Here is a 12806-nt window from a genome sequence, read left to right on the forward strand (position 1 = left end):
TGCATTATTGCAAAATAAATTTATTTGAAGATACACGGTCTTATAAAAGGTCAGAGTCAATTTGAGATCCCAGATTCAGCTTGTCTCATACAAGGATTCAACTTCAAGTAGCACAATTTCGTGTCTGCTTTTAATCCTGAACGTTCTTGAATCACGAAATAGCCAACTGTTTACACAACACGCTCAACATCTGACTCCGGCCCCGGTGGCCCCGCAGCTTCTGGCTTGGGGGGCGGCGGCGCTGTAGCCCTCGGGCTCAGGGGGCCTGGAGGGGGCCCGCTGTTGCCACCAGCTCTGACAGCATGGACAGGTTCCTGCGTCCCGGCCCTTCCCTCCCCTCGCACCTTCCAAAGCAGGAAAACACAAACCCAGACCAGCCCAGCACGGAGGCAGGGGTCTTTGCCCACCTCCCAGGAGGAAACTGGATGGACTCCTATGTGATGGTGTGCGGACAGGGTGGGTGGGCCTTCCTGGCGACCCCAGGCGGGCTGGCCGGCGGAGGGGCCTGAGCGGCGGCCTCAGCAGGGCCTTACCTGGCTGCAGGGCAGCCGGGAAGGAGGGAGGAGGAAGGAGGCTTGTGGGTGTGGCAGCTCCTGCCCATGCTGGGGGGGCTACGTGAGGATCCTGGCGATGGCTTGCAGGGACGGGAAGTCGTTGTCCTGGGCGGCGTGCAGTGCCTGGTGGCCACTGACATCACCGTGCGCGAGCACCTGCTGGCAGGTGGGGCACACGCAGCAGTCCAGGCCCGCCGGCCGGGTGCTGGCCTGCCACGCGCTCTTCCTGTTCTTCTTGGCCTTGGTGCCAGGAGGCCTCTCCCGGCCCCGGAAGTGCGTGTGTGCGGACAGCAGCTCCTGCTGCTTGGCCGTGTCGGGCAGGAGCACCAGCAGCTCGTTGAAAATCTTCTGGAAGTTCTCCCCAAGCAGGTCGCGGCAGCTCTTGTAATACTGGGCTGCGGAGATCACGCCCTGCCACCCAGAGCCAAACCCAGTCATGCCCAGCCCGGGCCTGAGCCCCCACAGTGGCCGTGCTGGCCCCCCACACCCCTGCCTGGCTGACCTGTCTGAACTCCCCCGAGTGGCTCTTGAACTTGCCAAAGCGGGCCTCGTCACTCTGCAGGAAGTCCTTGATGGACTGGATGAGCTGAAGGTTCCTCTCCCGGAAGTTCTCGGGCACCAGGTAGACCTGTGGCGCAGGTGTCAGTCTGGGCCTGAGGGTCGGGAGACGGGCAGGAGGTCGCGGCTTAAGCCTTTGGGGTGGACCAAGATGAGGGCACTCCCCGGCCTCTAGGGGCACGAAGCCGGGTGACCCACCCCCACTTACGCTTTCGTGGCGGTGGCAGTACTGGGGACACAGGCTGGGTGGGGGCTGGGCAGGAGGCCCGAGAAGCCAGGGGGTGGCTTGCTGACGGGTGGCACCAGGCCGGGCGGAGGCGGGGGTGGGGTGCCCTTCAGGAGCACCACAGCATTGAAGCCTGCATGGGGCGGCACAGCAAGACCTGAACGTGACCCCTGCTTCCCACGTGCTGCTGTGGCTTCCCCTGCCGCCCAGCCCACCGAGGTCGGGCTCTGTCCAGCAGGCCCAGGGCCCGATGACGCACATGCTGAGCTCCCTCACGGCAATAATGGCCTAGGACGACTTACTCCCCCATCTCCAGAGAGCGCTAGGATGGCCCCCTTTTACAGGGAGGCAAGGGACGTGGAGAATAAGTGCCCTGCTCACACTCAGCGGTGCCGCTAGGCTTCCCTCCCCCTGCCTGCTGGCCCGTGACTGCCCCTCAGGGTGCGCTCCCCTCGACCCTGGGGCTCCAGTCTGACTCTCCTACCCTGGCCCCCTCCCAGATGCCCAGAAGCGGGCCGGAGCCAGACACACATACCTGGGGGAGGGGGCATCCTGGGTGGGCAGGGGACTCCGAGTGCTGGGAAGTCTTCTTGGGGTGTGGGGCAGGCGGGGGGCCCCAGGGGCCGCGGGAGCCCAGGAGGTTCCTTGGGCGTGCTCCGAGCTGGGGCCGGCCCCTCTGTGTGTCCATTGACGATGAGGGCAACGGGCCCCTCGGCTCTGCCGGCGGTCGTGGTGGGGGCCTGCTCGGCCCCAGGGGGCCCATCTTTGTCAGGAGGCTGTGGGGGCGGTGAGGTGGCAGCCGGCTTCTCCGAGCCCACCTTCTTCTTCTTGCCAACCTTGGGGAGGGTCTGGGTGGAGGCCAGCGCCAACAGGGAGGAGACGGCTACCGTGGTGGGCACGCTCCGTAGCTCCTGGGCAGTGAGGCCGGCACGGCCGGCCTCCTCCTCTTCCTCCTCCTCCGACGGTGGCAGCGCGCCCTTCTTGCTGCCCTTGCCTGCCTTGCCAGCCTTCCTGGGGGGCTGGCCGCTCCCACCAGCAGCCTGGGCCCCCGAGGTGGGATGCACCACCTTCTTGCTGCCGCTGCTGTTCCAGGCGGAAATAAGGCTGGTGGGGGCAGCGCTGGGCTTGGAGGCGGAGGACACCAGGGCAGGGAAGTCATCCTCCTGGAAGGTGCTCCTGCCCCGGGCAGGGATGGGGTACGCCAGTGCCAGCCCCACGGGGCCCAGAGCTGCCGCAGCAGAGCACGAGGCAGAGGAGGACGCAGAGGCGCAGAGGCTGGGGAAGTCTTCATCCTTGAGCTTCGAAGTGGGAGGTGGGAGGGTGCTAAGCCCAGGGAGGGGAGTGGCGTCAGTGGCCTGAGGGCCCTAGCCCGCCCCCCCCCGCCCCCGGCACCCACCCTCCGCAGGGCCCCCCCCCCCCCAAGCTGCGCACAAGTGTACCTTGGAGGCGTGGCCCCTGTGGCCTGGCCGGTTGCCAGGAGGCCCTCTGGGCTTACAGGACCGTTGGGCGAGGCTTCCTTGAGGCCTAGGAGACACGAAAGGACCCTATGTCAGGGCTGAGCAACGTGCAGGGGGTGGGAGCAGACCCTCCAGGGTGAGCTCAGGGCTCTGCCCTGTCACTCCCAAGCACCGTGCTGGCCAGGAGCCTGCCTCTCCCCTCCCAGGTGCCCACAGGCACAGCCAGCTCACCTGCTCCCTCGCCCTGAGTCCGGGGCAGGCGCCGGGGGCCGCGGAGCTCCTCGAGCACCCGCAGCCCTGCCTCCTCCTTCTTGGCCCTGCCGCCCTCCTCCCGGTCCTCACTCCTGCGCGTCTCCTGCTGCAGCTGCGGCACGGCCACCGAGGCCCGGATGGCAGCTGCCACTTCCCGGTCCTCTTCTTCCCTGGAAGAGGAAGGCCTTCAGGCAAGGCAAGGTCAGGGACCACGGCGGCATGCAGGGCGAGGAGCTGGGCAGGAGCCTCCCCCACCCCACCCCCCCAAGCCTGGCCACCAGGAGCTGTCCTGGGGCCAGTGGAGCTGGTGCCCGCCCGCCCTCGCTGGCCAGGAGAGGGCGCTGCCGACTCAGCGGGACTCCTGAGCCAGTGGGTCTCAGGCTGGAGCTCCCAGGGGGCAGCACATGGGCCCAGTCCGGGGTCCAAGATGCCTCCATCCTGCCGGACAGTGGGGACAGCACCTGGCCTGAGCATGTACCTGCAGCATGAGCGTTTCACGGCACGCCTGCCCTGAACCCCTCCCCCCCCAGTAACACAGGCCCCTCTGGCCCACCCCCACCTGCAGGGTCCTGGGGCCTCTGGCTAGAACTAGGGAAAAGAGTAGGGAAATGTCTGCTCACTCAGGACACTAAGCAGGCCCCGCTGCCGCCAAGCCAAGGACACCAGACACCAGAAGGCCAAAGTCCCCCGATCCCCGTGCGCCGTCCCAACCCAGCTGCCAGCCACCGCCGCCTCAGGGGGTAGTACCAGGAGAATGTCAGCGGCACGCAAATCCTCCCACCTCTTGTACCTCCAGCTTCCTCGACGGCTCTGCTGGGCTCCGCGACCACTGGCCCGGCCGGCACGGCCCTGACGGTTGTACCTGTCCACCTCCTCGTAGTCCTCACCCCCGACGACCCCTGCGGCCAGCACACAGCCCGTCAAGGGCCTGGGCCAGCCGAAGGCCGGTGCTCCAGCTTGCCCAGCAGAGACTTCCCCCCGCCCCCGGCACATGAGACCCGAGGACCAGCTCAGAACAAGAAGTGGACAGGGAGAAGAGCCTGCCTCAGCCACGACCCCCACACAGCAGCTCCCCCAACAGCGCTCCCAACCCTGGAGCCCCCCGACCCCCAGCCGGCAGATGGGAGACACACGACGGGCCAGACTGGGGCCCGGCTGTGGGGCTTCCAAGCCTCGGGGGTGATCGTGGGCTCAGAGAGGTATGTCCCCCGTCCTGCCAACACATGACGGGCCAGACCGGGGCCCGGCTGTGGGGTTTCCAGGCCTCAGAGAGCGCCAGGCTGGAGCCCGATGGATCCCCGCTCACTCACCCTCGCTGCGGCGCGAGTGCCGGGGTGCGTAGCTGAACTGCAGGTCAATCTGGCGGTTCTGGCGGGCCTCGGCACGGCTCCGGCTATGGCAGGCTGTCCTGTGGGCCTTGAGGTCGATCTCGGTGCGGAAGGCGTGGGTGAACTGCTCCGTGCTGCAGCGGCCCTCCTCACACAGGAAGTGCTTCTCCCGGAAGTGCTCGCGCAGGTAGGCGTAGTCGCTGGCGGGGCCGGGGTGTCAGCAGGAGTCTGCGGGCTCCGCCACCCCCGCCAGTGGCCCCGCCCAGCCTGCTCTGGTGCCCGGGGCCCGCGCCCACCTGTAGTAGTCCTGGGCTCCATCGGAGTCACAAAAGTGGCAGAAGTAGTGGTCGCGGCGCAGGTGTTTGAGCAGCTCATCGTTGTCCAGGTAGCGCTCATCACAGAACTTGCAGAGCGGATGCCCGCGGTGTGACGTGTCATCGGGGTCCCCCTGCATGCGGTGCCGCGCCAGGTCCTTGCGTGAGTACCATTTGCGCTCATAGGTGAAGATCTGCAGGGAAGAGGGTGCTGGGTGCGGGCGGGCCCCTTCCCACGGTCCCGCAACAGAGGGCTGCCTTGGTCCCCCGACCATACACACACAGCACTGTATGCACCAGGAGCATCCCCCTGCCTGGGCTGGGTGAGGCAGGAGAGCTAGGGGGACGAGGGGCCTGAGGCAGCACAAGCCCCCCGGGGCCCAGCCCCCAACCGCCTGCACCCAGCTCTCCCGGGGCCCCCGGGTGGGCTCCGTGGCCCAGGGCGCACCTTGAGGTGCTTGAGGCACAGCTTGCAGCAGAAGAGCTCGTGCTGCTTCCGCATGTGCTGCTCCAGGTCCCCGAAGAGGCCGAACGGCGGCAGTTCAGGGCACTGTGGGCACTCGTGCTGAAGCAGCTGCCTGGAGAGACACCGAGGGCCCCCCCAACCCCACAGGCACTCAGTGTCACCGTCTGGAGTGAGCTCCTGCATGCGCCACCCGCGGAGGCGGTGCTGCTCCTGGCCAGGATGCTAAGCTCCGCGTTATCGGGGCACAAACACTGGGCCCACACCGGGGGCCACCCCCTCACCTGGAAGAAGAGGATCACTCCCGAGACAACTGTACCCGTTTATGGGGTTTTCCTGCCACGGACTAAGAGCCCAACTCCCAAGAACTCGAGTGCACCTCACAGAGCCCCAGAAAGTAGGCACTGTGCACTCCACCAGAGTGTTTTCCCTGAATGTGCTGCCCCTGTCCCTATTGCCACCCCAGGGGGCTGCTATGAGCATCCCTGTTACAGGAGAGGAAACAGAGCACAGGCCCTGACATCTGCACCCCAGGGCTGTGAGGAGCACAGGAGGGCTCAGGGATGTGCCCATCCCCAGTGCAGGGCTGGCCACAGGCCCTCGGAATCCCGGGCTGAGGATCTCTCTCACCTGTACAAGGCAAAAACTTTTCCATCGGCAAAGTAGATGTCATATTTTTTCTCGTGCTGCAGCTGGTGGAGGGGGATTGTGGCAAAGGCAGGAAGCTTCTTCCCAAAGACCACCTGGAACCAAATGAGGGGGGCTGGTGAGCAGGGCTGTGGGCACCCAGTAGAAGACACCGTCAGGCTGAGAAGAGGGAGGCACTCAGACCCTGCTGAGGAGGCCGAGGCCGGCCCCACAGGCAGCACTCTCTGCCATCCTGGGCTGCCCAGGCCCCTCTCCTCACCTGCAGCCCGGGGGCCTGGGGTGACCCATGTGGAAACAATGCCCAGCCTCGCCACCAGGGGGCGGCAGGCTCCCCACTCATCCAGGGAGGTCACCCCAGAGGAACAGGGGTCAGCAATGACCCCCCGGGGCAGCGACAGGGAAAACACATGGGTGTTGAGCACAGGGCAGAGAAGGTAGAAATGACATCCAAGAAGCAGCTATGGAAACAACGCCATCAGGACAAGCCAGGTGACCACACGTCACGCCTGGCCACCCTCTGTCCACCCACGATGCCATAGGAGGATTTCCTCGCAGGCCTCGGTCACGGCCCCTGGCTGCCTCCTGCCTATTAACCAGCTGCCAGGGGTGCCAACGTGCCGAGGTGGGGTGCGTGGGGGGGCCTGGGTGCAGACACCTGTGCCGCCTGGCTGGTTCCCAGGGGGTCTCTGGCACACTCAGGTACCTCCTGCCAGGTTGCCCCTCCACAGACCCCCATCCCAGCGCCCCCAGGATCCTCTCACAGGCTCAGGTCCCCCCTCTGCGCCAAGAGCACAGCTCCCTCCAGGGCTCCCTCCTCTCTGGCCCCCACTCCCCATCCCTGGACCAAGACCACACCTTCGGTCTCCTCCTCTCCACGACCCTTCCCACTCCACTACTGTCCCCCACAGTCTAGGCCTGGTCACTCGCCTCTGCTCAGCGTCCTCACCTTGGGAAGGGTCATGTCAAGGTCATCCCTGCTCTGTTTAGGCTCAGCTAGGCTCAGCCAGGGAGGACATCTGGGATTACAATGGCCATGCACTTGGGAAAGCAGGGGACTGGCTGGGGAGAATGGTGGTCACACTGTCCCCAGCAGCAGGATGGTTAAGACTGGTTCCCTGGGGGTCTGGGGGAGAAGCTAGGGAGCTCAGTCTCCACTTCTCTACTGTCAGGAGAGCGTGCTGACCCCCAAGCCTCCCCCTGCCCCCACAGCCCAAAGGAGGCATCATGGTCCAGCCACACCCATTCTGGGGGAAGGCGGAGGATGAGCAATGCCCCAGCAGGCCTTTCTTCCCCTTGTCATCCTGTCTGGTGAACTGGCTGCCTGCTCCCGCCCCTGCCCCATGTGGATTTCGGGTGGGTGCTTCACTGCAGCTAAGCTTCCATGGCTGCCCCCCCGCCCTCCCACCCGGTTCCCTTACTAAGCCCCTGGGCCTCACACTGGCCTCTTCCCACAGTTCCTGTCCTTCCAGGACAAGGCCACACCCAGCCCTGCCCCATGCCACTCACAAGGGCGCCTTCCCAGCCCTGACCCCAGTTCCTCCTCCCTCTTGCCAGGGGACCAGCACCTGCACGCGCAGGGCCATGAGCCGGCCACAGATCACAGGGTCTGTCGTGGGATAGCTGCCGGGACTCAGGGCCCTGCTTACACCAAAGCAACACGGGCAGCAGGGGCAGCGTCCTCCCGTGAGAGAGCCCCCTGCCGAAAAGCAGCCAGTCCAGCAACTCAGCAGAGGAACAACTTCTTCCCCAGAGGAAGCCTGTGCCGTGATGCCACTGTCAACCACCGTCTCCCCCAGCTCCAGCGCCTGGGTCTCAGGGTCTGCTTGGATCCACTGGGGGGCGGGGGGTGTCTTACTGCTGGCACCCTTGCTGTGGACAGAGGCAGGGTGCCGTTCTCAGGGGCGTCTGTCTCTCCTGAGCAGTTTGATGGGGCAACCAATTCTGGGCACACCTGAGCCAAGCCAGGAGAGAGAGGACACTGGGAACCTCAGGAAGAGGTTGAGGAAGGGGAAGGCTGCGTTTGTCTGAGAACGAGGGTGAGCAGGTTTGGAGCTAGGGGTGGGAATAGCAAAATGCTAAGGGCCCCTCCTAGACAGGCTGTAAAACCAGGACTGGGCCCCTGAAGGCCTGCGCCGGCATCAGGACCAGTGATGAGTACACAGAGGGCAGCAGAGGGTGAGGCACATGGCGAGACCAAGTCGCTGAACAAGGACCAGGGCATGGGGGCCCAACCAGGGATGGGAAGGAACCCACCAGGGATCCAACCAGCATGGCCCAAGACCCACCCACCCATCGGTGATCACCCCGATGAGAGACGGTCATGGATCCGAGGACAGAGGCACAGGCCAGGCCTAGACACTTGAGGATGGACCATCTTGGGAAGCCCCTGGGTCGGCCAGGCAATCGATGTCAAAGGGGGAAAGGGCACCCCTGGGTGGGCCCCAGGATGGCTGGGCCAGTCCCTGAAGAGAGGGAGAGGGAGATGGGATGAGGGCTCTACTCAGACCCCCACAGGGGTGGGTGTGTGTTCCTGCCTGGGGCTTTGTTGCTCCCCACTCCCAGTATCCAGTGGGCACTCGATGAGTGGAAGAGAGGATACGTGGTGCCAGCAGAGACCCCTGGCGAGAGTGAACCAATGGTGAGGGTGAGCAGTGAGGGCCCCACCAAGGAAGTACAGGCCCCAGAGGAGCCCAGGTGGACCAGGCTGGTGGGGAGGGGCCCTGACACCAGACAAGCAAGGGCGGTCAGCAGGCCCCACCTCCTGACCTGCCATCAGCCTCCTTCCCACATCTTGCCTGTGAAGTGGAAGGGAGACCGTACTAGCTCAGACACACCCCACTTTGTACAGCAGTCCCACCCAGCCTCTTTGACAGAGATGGGCTGGAAAAAAAAAAGAAGAAAATGGACCATGTGAAAGGTGAGACCAGGGAGGAAGGTGGGGGGCGCTGATGTTGGTCTTGACTGGGAGCTGGCCTGGCCTCCACCCGGAGCACCTGCTGGGCAATCCAGCTGGATCTGGCTCCGTGCCTGACCAGCAGCTGCAGGGCTGCTCTGCGTCTGCTCTTTGCAATGCCTACCCCACAGCGGGCACAGGGAAGCCCCGAGCCAAGGTGTGCGCCTATTCCGCACAGCTTCTTGGCATGCTTTCCTCAGGGTTTTTACAGACTGAGTCCCATAAGGGAGGACAGAGCAGAGGCAGCCCCTGGAGGTAGCTGTGGGATTCCCGAGTGGGCATGGCACATTCAGAGGACAGTGCAGGACTCAGCCAGGGAACAGGAAGAGCTAGGGTGGAGCTGCAAGTTCAAGAGTGGGAGGCAAGCAACATGAATCGAAAGGATCGTCATCTCCCAAAGTTCCCAGGACACCATCCTGCTGCCCAGTAATTCAGGGCAGGCCTAAGAGGAATGCCAGAATCGGCCAGAGGCACCCAGTGCCAAAGCATGCTCCAGTGGGAGCCTGCTGAAAGCTCGCGTCAAGAGCCGCTTGCCACAGAGAGCACTGGAAGGGTATGGGACCCACAGGGAGCAAGAGAGGCCATGTACTGGCCACAGTAACCACACAGAGGTGTCTGCTCACTTCCAGAGTGAGACCTGCAGCCCCTGCCTTCCTGGACGGAACTATAGGTGCACTGGAAAACCTGGCCCTTCAAGAATGACCTCATGCCATGCAAGACTAGCTGGCATGGCAGCCTTGGGCAGAGCTGGGAGGCGCTCACTAAGCCACAGGCCCAAGCATTTCTCGACAATTTGTGCACCCCAGATCTCTCCCAGGCCTGTCTCTGTCCACCCCAGTACACACTAATAGCGTCTCCAAGTGTCTTTTTTGAAAAATGCACAGAACAGGTGCTCATGAAGAGCTCACGGAATTACAGCATCGTCTTGGCTCCCCTAACATAAATGTCTACCTGGAAAAAAAAAAAAAAAGGAAACAACACAACTAAAGAAACCCACTACTCAACAATGCCGTTTCTGCGTCACTTCTAGGAAGAAGAAAGTCAGATTCCCTGGCAGATGTCACCAGCCCAAGCTTTCCATGAACAAACCAGAGGAATTTCACAACACTGGAAGCAAACATATCTCAAAGCAAACCAAGAGAGTTCCAACTAGGTGCTTCCAGCCAGCATCTGGCATTATGGGGACGATGGGGGAAATCTCCACGGTGCCCTCTGATCCCCTCCAGGGCTTCCAAATCTGGACAGAGTCAGAAACATCCCCACCTCCACTCTGGAGCTGACCCCCTCACCACCACTCCCCGTTAGAATTGGCAAGGAGGAGAAAAACTTCCTAACACTTTTAACCCCATCCGCCTACAATCCTAAGGAAACCTCAATGGTTCAGCCTCCCCTCTCTGGTGGGCAGGTGTGAGTGCCACCGCCCCTCAACAGATGAAAGCACCAGTCTCGGGAGGACCTTGCCGGAGTTACCCCGAGGGGCCCAGACACATGGCTGGAAATACCCACTTTGACCCTCTGCTTCCCGGACTGCCATAATCGTCCCCATAGGGACTGCTCCCTCTTCGACCCGGCGGGGCCAGCTCCTGCCTGCCGGCCCCAGAAGCCCCACAGTCGGCCCCACGGTCGGGAGCCCGCCCCGGGGGGCCCCGCCAGGCCCGCAGCCGGACATCAGGAAGGCAAAGTCCCCTTCCGGCCGCGCCCCGCGCCCGCCCGGCGCCCCGAACGCGCGGCCCGGCCGGCGCGGCGCACCTGGCGCAGCTCCTCGCGGCACACGGCGCAGTAACGCTGCTCGCACAGCACCCGCATCTTGGTGGAACAGCGGTAGCACACCGGGTGGTCGCAGCGGCCCAGCGCCGTAGCCTCCAGGTCCCCGCAGCACAGCACGCAGCTCCCGCCGCCCCGCTCGGGCACCGCCGCCGCCTCCAGGGCCGCGCGCCGCCCCTCGGCGCCCGCCGCCACCGTCACTGCCGCCGCCGCCGCCGCCATGGTCCGTGCTGCGGCCCCCTCCGGCCGGCGCGGCGCGGCGCGGCCTGGCTCCCGGCGGGCCCGCCCCTTCCGGGCGACGTCAGCGCCCCGCCCAGTAACGGCCCCGCCAGGCGGAAGCGCGAGCCGCCACTTCCGCCCTAGCAGGGCGCGGGAGGCCGGGGGTGCGAGCAGGACTGCGGGATGGCGCTGGGTGGGGGGCGGCCTTGGGGCCCGGGCGGGACCGCGAGAGGGGGCTCGGAGCCCGGGCTGGAAACTGGGGGCCCGGGCGGGACCGCGGGCTGGGGGCGGGGGGCGCGGTCCGCAGCGCGGCCCCCCTCCGCTGCCTCTGCCGGGCTGCCCGCCCGGTGAGACGCCGCGCCGCCAGGTAGCTTGGAATTTCAGAGCAACCACGCACCGCGCTCATTGTGGTTCCGGTGAGTACGCCCCTGTTGTGGGTAGGCCGTCTTTGTGTTGACATGCTACCCCGCGTTGATCTGAAATGCAGATTTAACCGCATGTCTTGCAGTTTATGTGCTAAATATAGCCGCCGTATCGGGAGCCCACCGTTTCTGACCAGCCAGACCGCTTGTATTTGCAGCGTACACGGGCCTGGTCACCAGGCGCACCCCTCCCCCCCTCCCCCGCCCGCCCCGGCCTCCCCAAATTAGAACTTCCTGCAAATCTTTATCAGAAAAGACTCTTTTGGTGACATCCTTCTCCAAGCCGGGGGCTATCTCCCCCGATCCTGATGGGAAAATCAGGCAGGGAACTTGCGTTCTTCACTGGGCACACCCAGCTGAGCTCGGGGGCTTGGCGCAGAAAAGCCTCAGGGCAGGTTTGCTGAATGGACGGTGGTGAATACTGGGCCTCAGGTCCCTGCAGGTAGGCTTCCTCCCTATCCTTGGGGGACAGGCACACTCCAGACCTCCCTTCTATCATTAAAGGAGGCAAGTCAAATCTGAAGCCTTCTAGAAAAGGCAGTGTGTTGTTGGGGAGCGAGCCTGGACTTTAGAATCAGACAGAAATGGGCTTGAAACCCCAGTTCAGCCACTTATTTGCTGGTGAACTTGGTTAGCTCACTGAACCCTTGACTTCCTCAATTGGAAAGTGGGCATCATCACACCAAGTGAATCTGGTGGACGGGCCAATGCACATGCCTTCTCACTGTCACACAACCCCACTAAATGACAGCAAAGGAGTAAAAGACTGCCAATCCACAAGTCCCAAGAGAAGAAGAAGGGAGGAGGCAGCTAGTGAAAGGTGTCAACAAACTTTGGAAGGACAGGAAGAGTGACTCACTTTACAAAGCATCCTTAAGACCTTTGGGGGGGGGGCACCTGGGTGGCTCAGTCGTTAAGCGTCTGCATTCAGCTCAGGTCGTGATCCCGGAGTCCAGGGATCAAGCCCCGCATCGGGCTCCCTGCTCCGCGGGAGGCCTGCTTCTCCCTCTTCCAGTCCCCCTGCTTGTGTTCCCTCTCGCTGTGTCTCTGTCAAGTAAATAAAATCTTAAGAAAAAAAAAGGACCTTTGGGGGGAACCCTGATAAGAAGTTTCACTGAGGGTGAAGTGAGGCAGGGGACTGAAAACGAGTGCCTGCAAGTCAGTGCATGGAACCCGGCGACCTGGGCCCTCCTCCCCTGCCCTGACTTTTGTATCCAGTCCACGCCCCTCTCCCTTGCTTCCGTTCCAGAAACTGACCAGCTCCAGAGAAAAGCTTCACTGCCTGCCCCATTACAGAATGAAAAGCCATTCCTGCAGTGAAGGCCACTGCCTGGCAGAGTCATGTCCCCACAGAAAGAGCATCAAGTCTCACTCATACATGGGGACAGATGGTCAGCCAAGGATCTCCAGACTCAGGAGGAAAGCCTGCAGTGTGAAAGATGGACCAAACTAAGCAGACCCAGGGAGCAAAAGGAAGCTTCAGAAAGAACTGTATTTGGGGTGCCTGGCTGGCTCAGTCGGTGGAGCACATGACTCTTGATCTTGGGGTGGTGGATTCCAGCCCCGTGTTGGGTGGGGAGCCTACCTTAGGAAAAGGAAAAAAGAGCTGTATTTGATATTCCCAGAAAAGATGCTGCTTCCGTGAAAT

At 63.4% G+C, this 12806-nt stretch overlaps 1 protein-coding gene across 3 annotated transcripts; it reads right to left on the minus strand.

The window, feature by feature from the left end:
- On the minus strand, nucleotides 1-10765 carry ZNF598 (zinc finger protein 598, E3 ubiquitin ligase). 3 transcript variants are annotated; one of them, XM_027613794.2, is made up of 12 exons: nucleotides 10503-10765; nucleotides 5783-5895; nucleotides 5138-5267; nucleotides 4672-4883; nucleotides 4358-4575; nucleotides 3829-3946; nucleotides 3027-3217; nucleotides 2778-2862; nucleotides 1874-2661; nucleotides 1321-1471; nucleotides 1057-1207; nucleotides 1-965 (listed from the first exon to the last, which is right to left on the minus strand). In XM_027613794.2, the coding sequence occupies exons 1-12, from the start codon at nucleotides 10737-10739 to the stop codon at nucleotides 612-614; spliced, it is 2748 nt and encodes a 915-aa protein (XP_027469595.1). In that variant the 5' UTR covers nucleotides 10740-10765; the 3' UTR covers nucleotides 1-611. The 3 variants fall into 3 exon arrangements, with proteins under 3 accessions (XP_027469595.1, XP_027469596.2, XP_027469594.2); XM_027613795.2 differs by having other exon boundaries at nucleotides 1-1207; nucleotides 3838-3946; XM_027613793.2 differs by having other exon boundaries at nucleotides 1-1207.
- Between the last annotated feature and the right edge of the window lie 2041 nt (nucleotides 10766-12806).

The sequence above is a fragment of the Zalophus californianus genome, chromosome 10 (genome assembly GCF_009762305.2).
Source record: "Zalophus californianus isolate mZalCal1 chromosome 10, mZalCal1.pri.v2, whole genome shotgun sequence".
Taxonomy (NCBI): Eukaryota; Metazoa; Chordata; class Mammalia; order Carnivora; family Otariidae; genus Zalophus; species Zalophus californianus.